Source organism: Meles meles, chromosome 13 (assembly GCF_922984935.1).
Source record: "Meles meles chromosome 13, mMelMel3.1 paternal haplotype, whole genome shotgun sequence".
In the NCBI taxonomy this organism is placed as follows: Eukaryota; Metazoa; Chordata; class Mammalia; order Carnivora; family Mustelidae; genus Meles; species Meles meles.
This window is the reverse complement of record NC_060078.1, coordinates 9,040,377-9,063,448: the sequence shown is the minus strand read 5'-3', so window position 1 is coordinate 9,063,448 and position 23,072 is coordinate 9,040,377. Positions and strand designations below refer to the sequence as shown.

The 23,072-nt window shown below is 39.5% G+C and overlaps 1 protein-coding gene across 12 annotated transcripts in view; it reads right to left on the bottom strand.

Annotated features, from left to right (window-relative positions):
* The window catches only part of RYR2 (ryanodine receptor 2), a 749,188-nt gene that overhangs the window by 197,146 nt on the left and 528,970 nt on the right, over nucleotides 1–23,072 (bottom strand). For all 12 annotated transcript variants that reach the window (XM_046026812.1, XM_046026816.1, XM_046026818.1 and 9 more), the window contains 5 exons: nucleotides 21,044–21,270; nucleotides 17,482–18,286; nucleotides 15,213–15,413; nucleotides 7,515–7,620; nucleotides 626–769 (listed from right to left, as the gene is read on the bottom strand). In XM_046026812.1, the coding sequence (XP_045882768.1) occupies nucleotides 626–769; nucleotides 7,515–7,620; nucleotides 15,213–15,413; nucleotides 17,482–18,286; nucleotides 21,044–21,270 (1,483 nt within the window). The remainder of the gene's footprint in view (nucleotides 1–625; nucleotides 770–7,514; nucleotides 7,621–15,212; nucleotides 15,414–17,481; nucleotides 18,287–21,043; nucleotides 21,271–23,072) is intronic.

Here is a 23,072-nt window from a genome sequence, read left to right as displayed (position 1 = left end):
TTGATTTTTCTTCTTTGAGTAAAAACTGTTCCTAGACCAGTGGGCTGCATCACAGAATGAAGGGGGACTGAGATGTGAGATAATTAGTAAGATGTATCTCACCAACCTACTACTTGAACCCCTTCTGATGAGTGCCACATCTGAGCAGCATTGCCTCAATGCATTACTCTTCAATTAAACAGGATAAAAATGAACCAGAAATGCCTAACGGTTTAGCAAATATCTTAGAAGCAAATACAATTAACAGATAACTACCTATTTACACTTTAAGAAAAGGTTTAACTTGGTACAAGAATATTTGAACGCCAATAGCATTGTATTTATATAGGAAAGCTACATTACTCCCTTTGTACTTTCTCTTGATTGTCTCTGATCAAATATCTACATTTGCAGTCCTCGGGGGAGCCCACCCACCCTTATAAATACTGCTACCTCTCAATCTTTTCCTACAAACATATTTTGTTGCTGCTGTCTACTTCTGGCAGCCACAGCCATCTACTTAAGAATCTGATTCTTGGAAGCTTCCAGCTCAGTTTTCTCACTGGCTCATATAGTATGATGTTAGTTCAAGGGATGAATAAATGTCAGCAGAGTCGCTTTGCCAGGGCCCTTCCATACTGCTTACAGGACTTCTTGGAGTCACTCTCAACTGGTTTTTCAGCTTGTTTCTTCTTCAGGTATGTCACCTTTTCTACCAGGGACAGCAGGCGTCCTCTAATTGTTAAGTCATTGTTTCCATCCAAAGACCCATCTTCATCCAGCTCAATTCCTACAGGAGAAAAGCAAAGAGAAAGAAATAATTAAAAAAAATACATTTAGGAGAAATAATGCTCTGGTTTTGTAATTTGTCCCATTTATAGCTTAGAGCAATGCTGCATGTCCAAAATATTTGACAACATTGAGTTAAGTTCTCCTGCTCACTAGCACTTGGGTAAAATCCATTCACTGGCATCTTGTCCTTTCTCTTTTTCCCCTGTTCTGATGGGCCTAGGTCTATTAGTAGCCAAGACAAAATATAAAACTGAGCAGACAGCAAAAAGATGCTCTTAGGAGTCAAGATCAATTCTGCTGTTTGGTCTGACCCTCAGGCTGACCCTGAGGCATCTCTGACTTTAGGTGCTATCTGCCTAGACCTACAGTTTTACCCTGAAGAAACCCTCCTAGAAGTTCAGCCTCCTCATTTGCTTCTAACAATTACAGTGGCATGTTAATAAACTGAAAAAACAGAGAACAGGCATAATTAGGTATCCTAGTTCAGGAAACACTTTATGTCTGAAGCAATAATCCTACCATTTTAGAGTACCTCTTTATTTACTGTAGATAATATAACTTTCTGGCACTCGTCTAGTGTCTCTCTATTCAAAAGCTGAATTAATATGCAAGGTGATGTTTATATTCTCATCATTAAAATAAAATAGAAATAATGCAACTGGTGCTATGCAACACTTAAGAAATGGCTAATTCATTTTCTTTCACTGGAACACTTTGTCCATATCACTGCTTAAAGGGAAAAGAACCACAGACTGAGAACATCAAATAAATTCCATTTTTAAAGTTCTTAGGGTAAAAGGAGAGGAAACCTACCTTAACAGATTTGGGCTACTGACATAAACTTCATAAAGGATTTCCTTAGACATTTATCATTATTCTAAAAGATACATGCTGCATTTCCTGGCCAATTCTAAAAAGTGCCCCACAACTGGTTTAAATACAACTATTTGTGATCAACTGTCTTTACACTAAATCAATCTAACAGTCATCTCTCTGCCAAAGCATCTGGTTACATGTCCTCTGCCACAGAGGAGAAAAGAAATAAAATTTTGGCTATCTCCTGCTTGCTCTTAAAGCCTTTCCGGTATCTCTACCTGTCGTGATTTTCCACAAAGGGTCAGTTAACTATTTTGCAATAATAAATATTCTTACATGAACTCCTAACAGGCATCATGTATATTTATGAACCTATTTACATATATATTAACTTTTGTACCAACTAAACATTATGAGAACAGTTCAAAACAAAACAAGAAGTTTGACAAGGAAGTAGCAACCATTAAAATGAACAAACAAATTCTAGAGTTGAAAAATACAGTAACCGAACTACTCAGTTGAGAGTTTCAAATGTAGACTTAAACATGCTGAAGAAAAAATTAACAACCTGAAGAATAGGTCTATGAAAATCATGCACTCTGAAGAAAGCCTATAAGATTTATGGGATACAATGGAAAGAGTCTCACAATATTCAGACTATGGGAATTCCCAAAAGTGACAAGAAAGAAAAAGGGACAAAAAGTATATTTAAAGTAATAATAGCGGAAAACTTCCCAAACCTGGGGAGAGAAACATGCAAGCAGATAGATGAGGCCCAAAAGACCCAAAATGTGTTTAACTTGAATAGGGCTACACTGAGACACATTACAAGTAAATTGTCATAAGGAAAAGGCAAAGAAAGAATTCTAAAAAGACACAAGAGAAAAGAGAGAAGTTACACAAAAGGGAAATCCCATAAGACCACTGGAAGATTTCTCAACAGAAACTCTTTAAGCCAGAGAGAATATCATCACATATTCAAAATACTGGAAGAAAGTAACTGTCAATCAAGAATTCTATACCCAGTAAAGCTGGGTCCTTCAGAACGTCCTTAAGAAAAGGGATGAGGGAGAGACTTTCCCAAACAAACAAAAGCTGAGGAAGTTCATACTGCCAGATCTGCCTTACAATAAATACTAGAGGAAGTTTTTGAATGGAAGTTAAACAACACTAATTACCAGTGCAAAAACACAAAAAAGGTAGTGTAAGTCTTACTGGTAATGGTAAACATATAATCAAAGTTAGATTCTGCAATATGGTAACCATGGTGCATAACTCACAGCTCTAGTTTAAATTTTTTTTTTAAGAATTAAAATAGGTTCTTAAAACATTAAGATACTGTATGTAAACCTCGTGGTAACCACAAGGGAAAATCTTGTAGTAATTATACAAAAGAACCCAGTAAAGGAGTAAAAGCATACTCATAACAAATATATTAACACATACATACACAACATACAGCAGGATAGGAAACAAAGAAAAACAGATCTACAACCCCCACCCAGATTAACAAAATAGCAATAGTAAATCCTTACATATCAATATAATTACTTCAAGTATAAATGGATAAAATTCTCCAACCAAAAGACATAGAATGATTGAATTAAAAACAAACAAACAAACAAACAAAAAAAAAAAAACAGGTCTAACCATATGCTGCCCCTAAGAGATTCACATTAGCTTTAAAGACACACAAAGAAAAAAGAAGAAGAACAAGAAAAAAAAAAAAAAAACACAAAGGGAGAGCAAAGGGATGAAAAGCAACACTTCAAGCAAATGGTAATCAAATGAAACAAAACAGGGGAAGCTATACTTACATCAGACAAAATAGATCTTAAATTAAACATGGTAAGAAGAGACAATGAGGGTCATTGCATAATGGTAAATGGATCAATATATCAAGAACATGTAACATTTATAAATATTTATTCACCCAACACCAGAGGACCTAAACATATGAAGCAAAAACAAACAAATAAAAAAACTAGAAGGGGAAATAAGGAGTAATACAATAATAATTGGGGTCCTTAGTATCCCACTCTTAACAATGAATAGTTCATACAGAAGAGAATTAATAAGGAAAGAGTGGATTTTAACAACACTGTAGACCAAATGGACCTAACATACAAAAACATTCTATCAAGCGACAGCAGAATATTCTTCTCAAGTGCACATGGAACACTTTCCAGGACAGAATATGTGTTAGGCCATAAAACAAGTCCTAGTAAATTCAAGAGGGTTGAAATTATACCAGTAATCTTCTCTGACCACAATGGCATAAAACTAGAAATCAATGAAAAGGGGAAAACTGGAAAATTCATGAACACGGAGAAATTAAACAACACTACATTTAACAAACAATGAAGCCAAGAGAAAATTTAAGGGGAAATAAAAGAATTTATTAAGACAAACAAAACGGGAAATACAACATATCAGAATTAATGGGTGCAACTAAAGCACTTCTAAGAGGGAAGTTCATAGAAATAAATGCCTACATGAAAAACCAGGAAAGATCTCAAATAAACGACCTAACTCTACACCTTAAGGAACTAGAAAAAGCAGAACCAGCAGAGCCTGAAGGTAGCAGAAGAAAGATTAGAGCAGAAATTACTGACATAGAAATAAAAAAAACAACAGAAAAGATTAACCACATTAAGTTAGTTCCCTGAAAAAAAAACTGCCAAATGTTTAGCTAGTCTAGCCACGGGGAATAAAGACAGGACTCAAATCAACAACATTATAAATGAAAAAGATATCACAGAAATTCAAAGGATTGTAAAAGGTTACTATGAACATTATAAGCAAACAAACTGGACCACCTAGAAAAATGGAAAAGTTCTTAGAAACATACAATTTGCCAAGGAAGAAATGGAAAATCTGAATAGGCCAATTAATTGTAAGGAGAGTGCATCAGTAATCAAAATCTCACAAAGAAGTAAAGCCTTACTGGTGAATTTAACTAAACATTGAAATAAGAATTATACCAATTCTTCTCAAATTTTCCCAAAAATATCCAAGAGGAAGAAACATGCCCCAAATCATTTTACTAGGACAGCATTATCCTGTTACCAAAAATGCAAAAGGACACCACTAGAAAAGAAAATCACAGGTCACTAACCCCAAGGAACACAGATTTCTCAATAAATACCAGCAAACTGAATTCAACAGCATATTAAAAGGATCATTCACCATGATCAAGTGAGATTTATCACTGAGATGCTAGGAGGGCCAACATAGGTGAGCCAATCAATGTGACACCCCACAATAACAGAATGAATGAAAAGAATCATATTATCATCTCAGTGGGCACTTTAGAAAAAGCACTCAAGAAAATTTAACATCCATTCATGATAAAAATTCTTAACAAATTAGGCACAGAAGGAATACACCTCAACATACAAAGGCTATATATGACAAGCCCACAGCTAACATCATCCCCAATGGTGAAAAATTGAAAAATTTTCCTCGAAGATCAGGAACAAGACAAAGGCATCCATTTTCTCACCATTCGTGGAAGTCCCAGCTAGAGCAATCAAGCAAGAAAAAGAAATAAAAGGTACCTGAATTGAGAAGGAAGAAGTAAAATGGTCTCTATTTGCAGACAACATGATTTTATACATGGAAAATACTAAAGACTCAACCAAAAAACTGTTAAACATAATGAATGAATTCAATAAAGCTGCACACATGAAATTAACATACAACAATATGTAGTGTTTTTATACACTAAAAATAAAATTTCTTAAAAAGATATTAAGAAATTGATTTCATTTACAATAGCATTAAGAACAATAAAATACTTAGGAATAAGTTTAAGGAGGTAAAAGATCTCTATCCTAAAAATTACATGAGATTGGTGAAAAGAAAAGAAGAGGATATGAATAAATGGAAAGGCATCCTCTATTAATGGCTTTGAAAGAATTAATATTATAAAATGGCAATACTATCAAAAGCTATCTATAGATTCAGTGCAATCCCTATCAAAATTCGAATGGCATTTTTTACAGAAGTAGGAAAATATCTTCCTAAAATTTAAATGAAATCACAAAATCTCCCTAATGATTGAAGAAATCCTGAGAAAGAAGAATAAAGCAGGAAGTGTCACACTCCCTGATTACAAGCTAATCTAGTAAAGCTATAGTCATCAAAACATAATGGTACTGACATAAAAATGGATAGATAAATGGAAAAGAACAGAGAGCCCAGAAATAAACCCAAGCATAGATGGCCTACTAATACTTGACATGGGGGCCAAGAATACCCAATGGAGAAAAGATAGTCTTCAATAGGGGCGCCTGGGTAGCTCTGTGGGTTAAGCCTCTGCCTTCAGCTCAGGTCATGATCTCAGGGTCCTGGGATCGAGCCCCACATCAGGCTCTCTGCTTGTCAGGGAGCCTGCTTCCCCCTCTCTCTCTGACTGGCTCTCTTCCTACTTGTGATCTCTCTCTCTCTCTCTGTGTCAAATAAATAAAATCTTAAAAAAAAAAATAAAGATAGGAGTGCCTGGGTGGCTCAGTGGGTTAAAGCCTCTGTCTTCAGCTCAGGTGGTGATCCCAGGGTCCTGGGATCGAGCCCGAGTCGGGCTCTCTGCTTGGCAGGGAGCATGCTTTCCTTTCTCTCTCTCTCTGCCTGCCTCTCTGCCTACTTGTGAAATAAATAAATAAATAAATAAATAAATAAATAAATAAAATCTTAAAACAAAACAAAACACACAGTCTTCAATCAACAGTGTGGGATAATGGGATATTTATATTTAAAAGAATGAGACTGGACCCATATCTTAACCATTCATTAAAAATTAACTAGAAATAGATGGAAAGACTTAAATGTATGACCTGATATCATGAAACTCCTAGAAAAAAATGTAAAAACAAAGCTCCTTGATATGGGTTTTGGTAATGATTTTTTGGATATGACACCTAAACCACAAGCAACAACAGCAAAAATAAACAAATGGGACTGCATCAAACTAAACAGCTTCCATAAAAACCAAAAGAAACCACTAACAAAGTGAAAAGACAACCTACAGAATGAGAAAAAAAGTATGTAAGCTATGTATCTGATAAGGAGTTAATATTCAAAACATATAAAAGACTCCTATATCTCAATAGCAAAAACAAAGCAGTATAGAGGATCTTCAAAATTTTTTTTAAAAACTGAATTACCATATGATCCAGTAACTCACTTCTGGGAATATATCCAAAGGAAATTAAAACACTAACTTGAAAAAGATATCTGCATTGCCATGTTCATAGCAGCATTATTTATGATAGTCAAGATATGGAAACAAGTTGTGTCCATCGATAAATGAATGGATAAAGGTGTTGTGGATATGGAATATTATTTAGCCAAAAAACAAGGAAATTTACCATCTGTGACAACAGAGCAGAACTTGAAGGAACTATGCTAAGAGAAATAAGGCAATGTAAAGAGAAATACTGTGTGATTGCACTCATATGTGGAAAACTAAAAACAAAAGACTCTGAGAAAAACTGACCATACTTGTTATCAGAGGTGGGATAATAGGGAGAAGGGAATTGAAGGAAAGTGGTCTAAAGTTACAAACTTTAAATAAGTTCTAGGATGCAACATATAGCATAATGACTGTAGCTAACACTGCTGTATGATACACAGGAAAGTTCTTTGAAGAGAATAAGTCCCAAGGGTATATACACCACAAGGGGAAAAAAAAATGTCTTTATTTCTTCTTTCTTTTCTTTTTCTTGCATCTACATGAGAAGATGGATCTTAGCGAAACCTATTATGGTAATCATTTCACAATATAAATAAATCAAACAATCACAATGTACATCCTAAGCTTACATGGTGGTGTATATGTATATGTCAGTTAATTCTCAATGAATACATAAGTAAATAAATAAATATATAACACATTTAATAAGAGTTGTAAGTCAAGAAGACTTTACCACAATGTGTCATCAAATCTTCATGAAAATCTAAAAGCTGGTCACGGATTTCTTCAGGACATGGACATTCACTTTTGTCATCCTTAAAATTGAGAAGCATATTGATCTGAAAGTTTGGAAAAACAAGAAAGAGGTGAGCAAAAGAACAGTGAATTCAGGAATGACACAGAAAAAAAAATCATAAAAACCAAAGATGTTCAAATCTTTGAGTATTCACAAATTGCTGCCCAACAGATGAAAAATCATTATTCAATACAATGAATACCAAAAAAATAAATAATACTATTCAAAGCCTAGCTTGCTGCAAAATAGTCCCATAATTTGCTTCCTTTTTCTCAATTCCAGAGTATGTTAGACCCTTGTGTACTTAGGGCTCTTAAATCAACTAAAATCTAAATATTATTTAAAAAAATTTTTTATGCTTCTCCTAGATTTCCATTTTTGTCTTGTTAATTTCTAAACTTCCTGGAGTACTTTAAAGAATACTTTTTGAGAAGGATATAGAGTAAAGATGAAGAAAAATCCAAGTAGAAAATAAAATGGATAGCTATGCTTTTACTAACATTAATGGTTCAATTAAATAAACTTCAACATACTATCCTCCATTTGTTTTAGCCTTAGACACAAAAATATTACATTTATGAACGAAGAAAAGAATGCTGCTGTTTCATAATTTCCCCCGAGGAAACAATTTTAAGTTTTCTTTTTAGAGTTTTTTTTATGTGAAGTTTTTGTTTAACTTTTATTTTAAGATAATTATACGCATATGCTATGGTAAGACATAGTCAAAGAGATACCATATACCCTTTACCCAGTTTCCCCTGGGAATGGGTAACATCTTTACAAAACAGCCAGTACAATATCACAACCAGAACACTGAAACTGATTTCATCACCTGAACAATCATTCCTCCTACCCCTTTATAATCACATCCACTACCCTCCCACATGCTCCTCATCCCTTATTCCTGTCAATCACTAATCTATTGTCCATTTCTGTACTATTGTCATTTCAAAAATGTTACATAAATGGAATCATACAATAAATGCACACATACATTCCCACCTGATCCTTTTGATGTCTGCAGGGTCTGTAGTGATACCTCATTTCATTCCTGATATTGGTCATTTGGGTCTTCTTTTTGTTAGCCTTTTCAGTGGTTCGTAGATTTGATATTTCTAAAGAGCCAGTTCTTAGATTCATTATTTCTTTCAATTGTCCTGTTTTCAGTTTCATTGATTTCTGCTTTTATCTATATTAGTACCTTCCTGCTATTTGCTTTGGGTTTATTTTTTCTAAAATTTTCCTAAAATTTTCTTCTTTTTCTAAATGTCTGTGACAGAAGCTTAGATTATTGATTTATTTTTCTCTCTTTAAGTATTTAGTGTCATAAATTATCCTCTCAGCACTGCTTTGGCTGTTCCCACAAATTTTCATATGTAAAATTTAATATAACATTAAATTATATTTAATATCAAATATAATTTAATATAAATATTTAATATAATCTCATTTTCTTTCAGTTCAATATGTTTTTAAATTTCCCCTGAGACTTCTACCGAGTTATTTAAGATTGTGTTCTTTAGGGGCGCCTGGGTGGCTCAGTGGGTTAAAGCCTCTGCCTTCAGCTCAGGTCACGATCCCAGTGTCCTGCGATCCAGCCCCACATCGGGCTCTCTGCTTGGCCAGGAGCCTGCTTCCTCCTCTCTCTCTGCCTGCCTCTCTGCCCACTTGTGATCTCTATCTATTAAAAGAATAAATAAAATCTTAAAAAAAAAAAGAAAAAGAAAAAGAAAAAACTCATTTAAAAAAAAAAAAGACTGTGTTCTTCAGTTCTCTAGTATTGGGAGACTGCCTGTTACCGTTCTTTTATTGATTTCTAAGTTGAACTCCATTGTGGTCAGCAAAAAGATTCTGTATGAAAAAAATCCAATGCTTTTAAATGTGTTTAGGTTGTTTTATGGCCCAGGATAGAGTCCATCACTGAGAATGTTTCAAGAGAACTTGAAAAAATATATATTATATTCTTGGGTGGAGTGTTCTACAAATATCCAAAGATCCTGTTCGGTAGTGCCAGGGTTGTGTTTTCCTATACTCTTGCTGACGTCTGTCTAGCTTTTCTATAAGTTATTGACAGAGGGGTGCTGAAGTCTCCCCCTATAATTGTGTATTTATTTATTTCTTCTTTCAGTTATATCTGTGCAGACCTCACATATTTTTCAGCTCTATTACTTAATACATGTACATTTGTCTTCTTAGCAAGTTGCTCTTTTATCATTGTATAATGTCCCTGTCTGTCTCTGATAATTCTTTGTTCTGATATACACCTATTTTTTCATAATATATCTTTTTTCACATATTTTTAAAAAGATTTTATTTATTTGACAGACAGAGATCACAAGTAGGCAGACAGGCAAGTGGCGGAGGAGGGGGGAAGCCGGCTCCGTGCTGAGCAGAGAGCCCGATGCGGGGCTCGATTCCAGGACCCCGGGATCATGAACCAAGCCGAAGACAGAGGATTTAACCCACTGAGCCTCCCAGATGCCCCTTCTTTCACAGATTTGAAGGAATACATACACAAAGATGTTTATAGCAGCATTATCAACATTAGCTAACTATGGACAGAGCTCAAATGTCCACTGACTGATGAACGGATAAAGAAGATGTGGTATATATATACACACACACAATGGAATGTCACTCAGCCATCAAAGAGAATGAAATATTGCCCTTTGCAATGACATGGATGGAGCTAGGATATATTATGCTAAGTGAAATAAGTCAGTATCATATGATCTCACTTATATATGGAATTTAAGAAAGACAAATGAACATATGTGTAACCATCCCTCAAAACAATGTACTGCTTAAAATATAACCCATGAGAAATTGTACTAGTCTGACAAGCATGCTTAAATGTTATCTTAAGAAAAACATGCATTAGCAACAGGTCTCTGGGGGAGAGGATGATTTACAGCTTGGAGGCCGAGCAGCCAGGAACGCCTGGCCCGCTCAGGGTGGAACGCCACCTGTTTCATTTTTTTCATTATCTCCCCTGCCTCAGAGACAGCCTGCCATTAATCAAGATAATCCCTTTAAATGTGCTTGCTCCCCTATAAATTCTATACTGCGTGACCAAACATATCCTACTCTCCTTGCTTATCTATAAGATTTATAATCAATGTTTAAGTCATATTCCTTCTTGTTTATCTACAAGGCAACTGGTTAATGCAGAGCCCTCTTCTACTCCTTTGTTGATTGTTATCTTGTATCTAATAAACACGGGACAGAGGAGTTGTTCGGGGCAACAGTCTTCTCTACTGTCCAGCCCTGCCCACTGTCTCTCGCACCTGACTTGTTTGTGCCTCATTCTTCTCTCGTGCATCATGGGGAAGCGGCTCATATGGGATGGGAGAAAAGAAAAAAAGGAGAGAGTGAAACAAGCCATAAGAGATTCTTAATGAAAAGAACAAACTTAGGGTTGTAGGTGGGGGATAGACTAGATGGGTGATGGGTACTAAGGAGGGCACTTGCGATGAGCGCTGGGTATTATATGTAAGTGATGAATCACTGAATTCTACTCCAGAAACCTATTTTTCACTGTATGTTAACTACCTAAAATTTAAATTAAATTTATCTATCTATATCTATGTAACTTTTTTTCATCCTTTCACTTTCAACCTATCTACATCATTCTATTTGATATGAGTTTCCCCTAGAAACCTAAGAGCACATGGTCAGGCCAAGTTTCAAAATCCACTCTGCCAATCTCTGCCTTTTAATTAGTGTATTTAGATTATCTATATTCATGACTTTATTGAGGTGCTATAACTTAAACCTATAATTTTATGTGTTTTTTGTTTGTTCTGCTTTATTTTTCCCAACCTGCTATGGGTTCCTTATTTTTAGGATCTCATGTTGAGTTAACCCTGGCATTTTTTAATTAATTAATTTATTTATTTTTAGTATATCTCTATAGCTTAAGTGATTGCTCTGGATATTACATTATATATATATATATAATTCATCCAGACTACTGGCATCAATATATTATCAGTTTGAGTGAAGCACAGAAAATTGACCTCTCTTTAGACCCCTTATCCTTCTTTATTTAAAATATAAAATGTCTTGCAGTACCTGGGTGGCTCAGTCAGTTAAGCATCCAACTCTTGGTTTCAGCTTGGGTCATGATGTCACGGTCATAGGATCCAGTCCCATATCAGGCTCTAGGCTCAGCATGGAGTCAACTCGTCCCTCCCCCTCTGCCCTTTCCCCCATGCTTGCTCTAGCTCATCCACACGTGGTCTCTTTCCAAAATAAACAGATGAATAAAATCTTCTTTAAAAATTAAAAAATAAATAAACTACCTATGTCTTAAGTATTTCCTATAAATACATCTAGAACACATTAGACAGTTTTATCATTTTTGCTTCAACCAACAAATATAACTTAGAAAATTCAAAAAGAAAAGGAAAATGCATTGTAGTTATCCATGCTTTAACACCTTCCATTGTTCTTTCTCCATTCCAGATTTTCACAATTTTCTTCTACTGTCATTTTTCTCTATTTCAAGGACTTTGTTTACAGTTCTTTCAGGGTCCATCTGCTGTAGTCCAATTCTCAGTGTTTTCCTTCATTGGAGACTGTCTTGATCTCCCCTGCATTCCTAAAGGATGTTTTTACTGCCTATAGAATTCTGGGTTTTCATTCTTTTTCCAGGTGAAAACTGGTGTGCCCCTTCTGTCTCTGTGTGGCCTCCATTGGCCAGGCTGAAATCGCAGTCACTCACACGGCTTTTCCTTCTCTGCATGTCATTTCTTTCTCACTGCTTTCAAGATTTTCTTCTGAGTTCTTAGTTTTCAGAGGTTTGACGATGACAGTCTTGGTTTAGATTTGAGTACCTGGTTTGTTCAGCTTCTTCAGTCTCTCTCTTTGTATCTTTTGCCAGACTTGAAAAGTTTCAACCATTATTTATTTTTTTTCCCCCAGTTTCCCTTCTTTCTCCCATCTCTGGGACTCTAATGTCACAAATGTTGGATCTTTTGTATTATTTGCAAGTTCCTGAGGCTTTTATTTTTCCTTCTGCTTTTCAGACTGGGTAATTCTTTTTTTAATTTTTAAAATTATTTAAAGTTATTTTTAAAAGTTATTTAAATCTGATTTTTTTAAATGATAAGATTTATTATGTAAAGATTATTTTATTTATTTAAGAGAGAGAGCGTGCGCACGTGCACAGGAACAGGGACGAGGGAGAGGGAAAGAATCTCCAGCAGATTCCCAGCTGATCACAGAGCCTGATGTGGCGCTCAATCTCATGACCCTGAAATCATGACCTGAGCTGAAATCAAAAGTCTGACACTTAACTGATTGAGCCACCCAGACGTCCCTGGACTGGGTAATTTTTTTTAATTAGCATATCATGTATTATTTGCCCCAGGGGGACAGGTCTGTGAATCATCAGGCTTACACACTTCACAGCACTAACCATAGCACATACCCTCCCCAGTGTCCATCACCCAGCCACCCCATCCCTCCCCCCACCCCATCCCAGAAACCCTCAGTTTGTTTTGTGAGATTAAGAGTCTCTAATGGTTTGTCTCCCTCACGATCCCACCTTGTTTCACTTTTCCTTCCCTTCCCCCCACAATCCCCCACCCTGTCTCTCAGACTCCTCACACCAGAGAAATCATATGATAATTTGGACTGGATAATACTTGTTGTTCTCTCTTCAGTTCAGTGATTCTTTTCTCTTTCTCCTTCTTTCTACTACTAAGTCCATCCACTTAAGGTTTCTTTATTCTGGTTATTTTCATCTAAAATTTCCATTTGGTTCTTATTTCTATATTTCTTTGTGATGAGTTCCCGCCCCCCCCACCCCCGCCCCATTTTGAAGCAGTTTTATGATGGCTGCTTTAAAAGTCTTGTCAGACAAATTTAACATCTTCTTCACCCCAGAGTTGGTACCTATTGAATATATTTTCTTTAAGTTTTTCCTGGTTCTTGGTGTGATGAGTGATTTTTTTTTTTTTTATTGAAACTTTGACATTTTGGTCTTATGAGACTTCTGGATCTTATTTAAATGTCTGGTTTCTTTTGACACGAGCTAGCAGGAGAAGAGTTTGAGCTGCCTTTTTACTTGCTACTGCCTGGTAGGATTGCAAGCCCATTTCCTCACTCAGCTTCCATGAACACTGAGAGAGGAGACCTTGTTCTCACTGGGCAAGGCTGGGGAATCCAATTTCCCACTAGACCTATACTCATACAACCCTGGCTAGAAAGGGCAAAAGTGCCATGTACTTACTTCTCCCTCTCTGGCCTCTACTGACACTCTGGTAGAATCGGGCCACATTACCAGTCATCAGGGATGAGGTCCCAGCTCCCCATAGTTTTGCCTGGTGCACCTCATTGCATCCTGATGAGGGTGGAGGTCTGGGCTCCTCACTCAGTGTCTGCTGGCTGGGGTGGGGGTAAGGCACAGTTCTGTCTAGTGTTCGACTGGAGTAGTACAGTTAGTCCCTACAAGTTTTTGGTTTTGCTAGAAAGACAGTTTTCATGGTCTTCTGGCTAGACATAGAAGCCCTTGGTTGGGCTTTCCTTGATGATGCCCATTGGCATTTCTGCACTGTGGGCTCCTTTAGCCCCAAGTCTGAGATAGATGAGGCAAAAAGAAAACCCAGGGGACTCACCACCACGTTGTTCCTCAGGTCCCATTTCCATAGCCAGTCTTCTTGCTTCTACCTTTTAGAGTCTTCCTATCTAATCTTTTATGTAATTTCTAGGATTACAGTTGTACTTAGAAGGAAGAATCAAGAAGGCCCATGTACTTCATTTTTCCAGAAGCAGGAGCCTCCTGATAGCAGTTTACCAAATGGAATTAATTTGGGAGGGCTTGGACTTGTTTTCTGCTCATGCTCTTCACAGCAATGAACAAAATTCCACGACCCCTCCCTCAAAGAAACTACATTCTGGTGAGAAGACAACTTCTGCTACTAGTCCCTAAACATTTTCACTTAGAGGTGTCTTGAGAGGGAAATGCTAAGGGCAAGAGACTGAAGATGAGATCTGGTGGTTATACCTTTTCATCACCATCTTGGAAATCTCCCACACCAGGCATCCCATCCTGAAGTAGATTCCAGACTAGCTCTTTGTCTGGATGAGGCATGTGCCCTTGGTTCTACTATACTGCAGGGAGAGAGGCAAGTTTGGAGTGAGCAACCAGAAGAACCATTAACAGGTGATCCATCTTCCGGCAAGCTTTGGGGCATCGACATTTGATCTTTCAGGAGGACCAAACAGAAGGTATCTGACATCAATTCTTAGAAGGGAGGGGCTCCTTTTCACTTGGGTGGTGCCTTGTCAGCCAACGAAGATCTTGGAGAAGACTGATGTGCCAGATTCTGAAGTTCTGCAAAGAGAACTTCAGAATCTAGCACATCAGTCTTCCCCAAGAGTCTAGATACCTAGATACCTTTCAGTAAGTCTCTTGTTTGCTTAAACTAACTGGGTTGTTGTGTGTGTGTGTGTGTGTGTGTGTGTTTGGTGAAACTAAGAATTACTGACTAAATCAATCTGGCTTAAAGACGACAGGAAGGGAAAAAAACAACACACTTGTAACTTCTGATATAACTTTGCAATTACCATATCCTGGATGACGTAAAACCCAAGTAAAAAGGAAGGATTTCCATGGCACTCTTGTACCTGCTCTTGAGGGGGTGATCTAAATTCCTTCGTTTTCCGGGCGGTGAGGGCAGCTGACATGTTTAAGGCTTGCATCACCTCGTTGTATCGGAAACGTTGGTTGTCTTGGAGCTTTGCTACGAAGTCATCGGAAAAGGCCACAATGGCTTCTATCCGGTGCCGGACTTGGCAGTCACAGAGGTACTGAAGCAGTAGGCACATCTAAAAAGATGATGACAAAGGAGATGAGATTTAATTTCTGGATCTTTACATGGTGAATGAGTATCAGATCAAAATCTGTGGCAGACATGCTTAGTGGCCAACTCTTCTTTACGAACAGAATTCCGATTTTGTGTAGACTGTGGTTGGTCCCAGGGGATAAGACGTAATTTTTCTAGCCAAAAGGGTAAATACACATTCTTCTGGTGGACACTTACCATTCTGGCCTCCTCTCAGCCACAGGTACTATGGTGAATAAGATATATAAGGAGAAGTTAGCCAGGGGGTCCTGTGGGAAAGATTTCTCATCAAAAATAAAAGACCAGAACACCTTTTTTTTTTTTTTCCCCCCCAAAATGGGTACAACTGGGTAATGACTGACACGATCACTTCACTTTAGGAGGAAAACCACACACTGAGGAGCGCAGGAAAATATTAACGGCCAGGTTCCTGAGGACATTATTAGGCTGCTATACGAATTTTAGAACTGTGTACCTCCAGACTTCTCATGTAAATTTATTAAGTGGTTCTGTCGCTTACTCATGAAACAGTTAGTTGGGTATTCTTCTACCTGCATCCAAAAGGATTTTTAACCAACAGTGTATGTTGGTAGAAATATGCCTATGAGAGAATGCTCTGCCCGTGCTTAGGAAAACATTTAAATCATATAATACTAACAACCAATATTATAGAATACCATATAAGGAAGGTGGTATTTAAAGAAAACTTCACAACCACAACAGGCACATTCCAGTCAATGCCAGCTCTGAGGTAGCCCTATCATCTACCCTCCTTCTCCATGCCCTTCACCCCACCCTAGAGTCAGCATCATTCCCTTGTGTCTGGACCAACATGATAGCTTCTTGACTGAGTGGACATTGGATGACCCTCCCTGTCTCTCCTTATCGATTTTCATCACAGATTTTTTTTGAATAAAAGCATCCGTTAAAATTCTTCAGTGATTTAAAAAAAAATCTTCAGTGATTTTATCTGAACTTAGGATAAAATTTAAAGGCTGGTTTTATCAAATGCCTAGATTCTACATGAACTGCCCCCTGCCTACTAGACCCATTCTCCTCAGCTCATTAAGCTATCTGGTCTTTTTCTGTCTCAGAATCTTAGTTGTGCTACATGCTCTGGGTGAAAATCTCCTAGAACAATCCTCCTGCTCCTTCTTCATGTCTACTGGACTCCGGCTCATCCATCTGACCTCAGCTTAAAAGCCACCATCTCAAAGAGGACTCCCCCACCTTTCTTGCAGTAATCCAGTGGACATTTTCTTTTTTTCTAGTCATCCATTCTTTTCCTTCAGATCATTTAATGCAATTAGCAATAAACTATTTTAATATGGAGAGATGAACAAGTGCTTATTTCCCAGGAACTATGAACATCTGGAAGGTAGAGTCCACATCTGCTTCCTCCATCCAGAACCAAGTGTCTGGCTCAGAGGAAGACCTCAATCAATGTCAACTAAGGAATGAAGAGCAAGGGAGCGTGTCAATGATGCAATCCCTCAAATGGCCTCTGGTGAACTAAAGAGATGTTAAGAAAGGATCCTTACACATCTTCTGGATGAGCACAAGAAATAGACGATGTCTTTAATTTCGTAGAAACATACATGCAGGAAGCAAACCCTTGCTGTGTGAGAATGGGCACACCTACTGGCAAATAAGTATTTGAAGGTTGGCGTGAGTAGAGGCGAGGTTAGAAAGGGGGTGAGGTGCCTTCAATTTCAGGCATTCCAGCAATGAATGAAGAGGAAAAAGAAAAAGGGCTGGCAGGTAGATACCTAGACCTACACACACAGATGCAAATTACTAAGGGTATCTCTGATGAATTACTGTCAGCTGACTCCCTTGGAAAAATCACAAATTCCATTCTAAATGCAACACAATTATATGGACACATCCCTAAGCACAACAGGAAGTTGGTTAATTTTACGAAAAACTATCATTATATAGGAACACCAAAGCACACACACAAGCCCCGAGAGAGAAGGAAACAAAGGTAAATATTAGTACCTTCACAGTTAGTGACTCTGAAATGGACTGAAATCATCTTTTCTGATTACCTGCAATTTAACTGGCTCAGGCAGTTTCATCTGGAGCAGGCCTTCCTTGGGCCTCTTACCCCCTTTGGCTTCATCTTCGCCAGCTCCGTCTGGTTTGGAGTCTTCTAGGCTGGGCTCTTTCTCCAGCGTGTCTGTCTCCTCTTCCGGAGTGGTGGCTTCCTTGAACACACTGGGCTCTATCAACCGCAAGATGTGTTTCAAGTCCTCATTGTGGAAGATCCCCATGATGAGCAGAGTATAGAAAAGCTTGATGAGAGGTACAAAGAGGAACTCAGTTGTCCCCCCAACAGGGTCCCGGGCATGAAGGCTGCCCTCCTTAACAGCTTCTGTCAACATCTGAATGGTTTTGGCCTTGAGGATGTCCAGCGGGAACTCCGGACTGTACTGGTAACATTCATTATTAATGCTGACAAAACTGGGGGAGGAAAACTGTATCCGTGGCCTGAGAGAGGTGCTGAGGCCAATACCCGGGAGGCCATGTTTTTTGTTCTCATCAGGGAAAAGGGTGATGCTCTTGGTCTCCTCCGTCATGGGCACGATGAACTCACTGTTCATCATGAGCCTGGCCGTGGCGTAGGAGCTCAGGTGGATGTCAATCAGCAGGTCGTAGTAGCCGGCGCGCAGCAAGCCGGGCATGTACTTGTTCTCGATGGCGTAGAGCAGCTGAGGCTCGTCCACGTGGCTGCACAAGGCGTGCGCCACCCGGTGGTTCCCGAGAGCGCAGACGGCGGAGTACAGCCGGAGAGTGTGGTAGTGGAATTTCAGCAGCTCCTCCTGCTCGGTCAGCTCCAGTATGTCAACGGACCTGCGGAAGGGAGGGGCGCCGGAGCGAGGTGAAGTGGGACACTTTCCGAAATTCTGAATCGCAGGAGAAATCTGCGTACGTCATAAATTTCCAAAAAGTTACGGAAACACTTTTTTTAAATACTTTTCTATGACAGGTTTCATGATAGTGTAGTGGTTTGTTTTGGTTTTGTTTTCCCTTAATGAGTACTATGTATGTTACGAGTGTTCCCATGCGTACAATTGTACGTTGGAAATTTCCAACTGGAGGCACTTAGAGCTTTTCCATCTTCCATCACCCCAAGGTTTGGGGCACCGCTTTTCCATACGGTCTCCACCTGGATGTGGGGACTCCCTTTCTTTCAAAATGTAAGCACTCCTTGGAAAATCTGGAAGGTCTCTCTCCAACTTGGCTAAACTGGCTCAAGAAACGAGGAAACTCTGCCTTAGGCTGCGTTGCCCTTGTCTCTGACCCGTGATTAGCTACTACCCTGACAGTCAGAAGAAAGGGAATGGAGGGTTAATTCCTCTGACATGAGTGACCATCTCATACATCCCGCACAGCCCCTGCCCGCCCACCAACGCAACCCTGGTTTCCACCAGATTTGTGCAGCTCGGGAAAACAAACACTATCTGTGACATTGCACTTGGGAAAGTTTCTACCGGGAATCTGGTTACACTGGGCTCTTAACTCAGGTCATTTTGCTTTTTATCATGCCCTTCTAACACATAAAACCTTAAAAGTGTGGCCAGAATATGCCTAAAGTAAAGCCTTTCCTTTCAAAATAGAGTCAATTTTTTAAAGCACATAATTCTTTTCGATGTGCAAAATTTTCTATACTGTTTATTAGTATGTTATTAAGATGGCTTATAGGTGACACTGTAGAATTAAAAGGAGAAACCTGATACATTCACAATAAGGGGAGTGACTCATTCACTAGGAAAACATCCCTGGTTAGACTCTAATATTAACTCATCAGAACATGGATTATTATATGCCTTGTGTATTAATACTTATCATGCACTCAGCCCAGTACACAGTAGGTGCTGGGTAATTCTTTGTGATTATTTGTTGTTAAGCTCTGTCACTGTCCTTAGGACTCTATCATTCTGCCCATGTCACTGTATCTATGCTGCCTGGCTCAAAGGTATTCCACTGAAAGCCTAATGGTGCAGAATTGTTCCAGACTGCACCTCTGAAATCTCAGAACCAGAAGCTTTATGCATTGGAAACCCTAAGCAAATGATTCCCCACCCTGTGTACCACCTGGGCCTCTAGGAAACCACATAACCATGGGGCTCAGCCGCTAGCAGCCAATTCTTGGGAAGGTATAACTGAGTAGGCGTTCTCCCTCACAGTATAGTGGACAATGATTCCCGGGTCTTAGGTAAGCCTCCCAGTCTCTCAAGAAGACTGTTAATGTGGCCAATGGTCAAACATATATAAACCCGTTCATTGTAGCAACACAGAACATCTTCATTCTAGGTTCCTACTGAGGAATACAACTTTCTCTACTGTCTAATCATTCTCAAAGTGTCAGTATCTAGAAACATCTAAGGACTCTACAATTTTACACCGTTGCTGCCACCTTCCCATATACCCGCCGCTATTCACTTTATGGCATGCCCTCCCTTCCTTTAAAGGAAGCAGACTATGAAGTAGGCAGTCCCTACCAGACTATGAAATCTTTTAAGGTAAGAGTCCTGTCTGTTTTGTACACCAATTACTATCCAGTGCCAGGGACACAGTGGGAACTAAGACATATTCGTGGAATGAACGAATTAGGGAAGTCTGAAGGATGTAGAGTCTACATCTTCCAACTCTACACTTAGGTGAAGGCAAACCAAAGTACAGACTGCACAGCTTTAACTGCAGGAGAAGAAAAAAAGTAACTCATTGTTTTATCTGTTATAAGGACAATACTAAATATAAAATAAAATACTCCCTTAGGGGCGCCTGCATGGCTCAGTGGGTTAAGCCTCTACCTTCAGCTCAGGTCATGATCTCAGGGTCTTGGGATGGAGCCCTGCATCAGGCTCTCGGCTCAGCGGGGGGTCTGCTTCCCACTCTCTCTCTGCCTGCCTCTCTGCCTACATGTGATCTCTCTGTCAAAACAATAAATAAAATCTTAAAAAAAAATAAACATAAAGAATTTTGAAAAAACCACTCCCTTAGCTCATGATACAGATTATACTGTCCTTTCTAAATATTCTTCCTCTTCCTTCTTCCCTGTATGTGGAGTAATCTTCTCCGCCCTGCTTACTTCGGGCTTGACTATGACTTGCTTGGATCAATAAAACAGGAGTGAACAAGCAAAAAGAAGTTCTCAGAGACCTCAAGTGTCCATTAACCCTCCTGTACACCCACGCTTAGCCATAGAAACCCTGTGTCTCAGACTGGAGCTGCTCCCTCAATTTGGGCCTGGGGGGAGGAAGGCCTGTGGACCACACACGACCCATCCCAGCCCGGAGCAGACCTCGTGCAACCACCGAGTCTTAAGTTCGATTGCAGCTGCACTTGTCGGAATGCTGACCTGCTCTGGGTGCAGAGCAAACAAGGGGAAAGGAGCAATATCCCAGAGCTCCTCCAAGGGCAGTACAATGGTTTTGTTTCAGTAACGAACTGGTTGAGAAAGAGATTTCAGCGTGGAACATGTGAAATAATATCTCCATCGCCCAATGAAACTGGGTATTCTTAAGCTTCCTTTTGCTCCCCCAGAAACACCCCCCCCCATTTCGAAGGGTCCCAATTGGACGGTAAAGGGTACGTGGGGCTGACCTGTTCTCCTCCGGGATATGAAGAGACATGAACTGCAGAGGATCCAAACACTGCACCAGCCAGCCTTGGCGCTCACTGATTCGAGAGACATCTACCTTCAAGAACTGGTTGGGCATCCTGCTCCACAGGACGTGGGACAGAAACTGTACGTGGAGGCGCGGCGGACACTGTGGCACAGGGTTTTTGTGCTCGCTCTTGAATAATCCCGCCGACAGAGGCATCACATTCTAGGGAACGGGGTTGGGGAGAGGGGAGCAGAAAAAGAATTAATTTGTAACAGTCTATGGGGTTAACGAAGTAATGACCATGGTCCTGTGCAGGAAAGACGTACTGGAAGTAAGATACTCTCCGCATCCACCAAAGTCAGTAAAAGAAATAAGAGAACTTGGATTGAATCGTTCCTGTAAGGACAAGAGGAGAGAATATTATGAAAGAATGTATCTCCAGATGGTCTGGGGGGATGGCTGGGTGGCTCAGCCCAACCTTCCACTCAGGTCATGATCTCAGGGTCCTGGGATCAAGTCCCACATTGGGCTCCCTGCTTGGTGGGGAGCCTGCTTCTCTCTCTGCCTGCTGCTCCCCCTGCTTGTGCTCTCTCTTGTCTCTCTTTCTCTAAGAAATAAAATCTTTAAAAAAAAAATAAAAAACAAAACTGGTTTGGGGATATTGCTTTCATTATACTCTCTGGCTCACTGGGAACACAATGGCGACCAAGTATAACCACAGAACCTTCATATTTCTTTGCCGAGCAGGGCCCTCGGTGAAATCCCACATGCCTTCAGGCTGCTTTTGGTGCCCAACTCTGTAATTGAGCTGCACCCACTTGGCTCTCTCTCCTCACCTGTCCCCTGTCCCCTACCTCCTCCTTCAACCACTCACCCACCCGCTGTCGGGTTTAATCAGGCTTTAGTAGCTGGTGGTACTCCGGAGACAGCTCAACAGATAAATGGGACCATCACACAAGGAAGCATAATTCATTAATACATTAGTTAATTAATACATTAATACAATTTATTACATTATACAATTAATTAATACATTTTATTAATGTATTAATTAATACAATTTATTTCTCGTTCACCTTCCTCTACCTCCAATATGTATCATCTTCAGCCTTCCTAATTCCTTCCATCTGGTCTCAGGGAAAGAGGTCTCTACTGGGCCACAACTTATGACCTTGATACTACCCATACCTATCTCTTAAGGGCCATATAAAAACAATGACCTCACTTTTCCCATTACCTTCAGTGTCTCCCTCTCCTGTAAAGCCTTGTCTACTGCATACCTTTAGACAGTCTCATCCTCAAGCTACTTTCCTATTCTCTTTTAATGGGGTGGTGGGGGAAAGACCCAGAATGGTTTTAGGCACCAAATGAACATAACACACAAAATCTCTCCTCTCATCCAACTTCCATTTTTTAAATTGAAGATAAAAAATAAAGTCAAAAGAAAAAAAATAAAGTCAGAAAGCAGACTGAACAGGAGACTCAGGATGAAGGAAGCAGAAGGCAGGGCAGGAATAATAAACAGGTAGTCAGAAAAGGGGTTGCTGAAGGTGATCAAGAAAGATCCAAAGAAGAAGAAGCAGGTGGACATGCAAGGGAGGAAATTTCTATGCAGCAGGTATGGTCAATACGAACGACCCAGGGAGGAAGTCTGACTGGCAAGTCTGAGGAAGAGCTGGAAGCCAGGGTGGGTGGAGTGGAACAAAGGAGAGGAAGTCGGGGAGGGAACAAGAGAGTAGACTGTTCAGACTTGAAAACCATCATGAGACCTAGGATTTTTGTGCTCAGGGAAAGAGGGTTTGTGAGCAGTGGAATGACACAATCTGACTTCTCTCTGAGTACAGTGACAGTCACTCAGATTGTTGAGTGATGAACAAAGGGGCAAGGAATTCAGGAGCCCCATCAAGAGGCCACTGGAGGAACCTGATGGAGAATGATGGTGATGGAGATCGATGTAGTCATCAGAAGGGGCGATGGTGACAGGTCGCAGGCCGGGGATTCACTGGTGGATGGAACTGGGATGC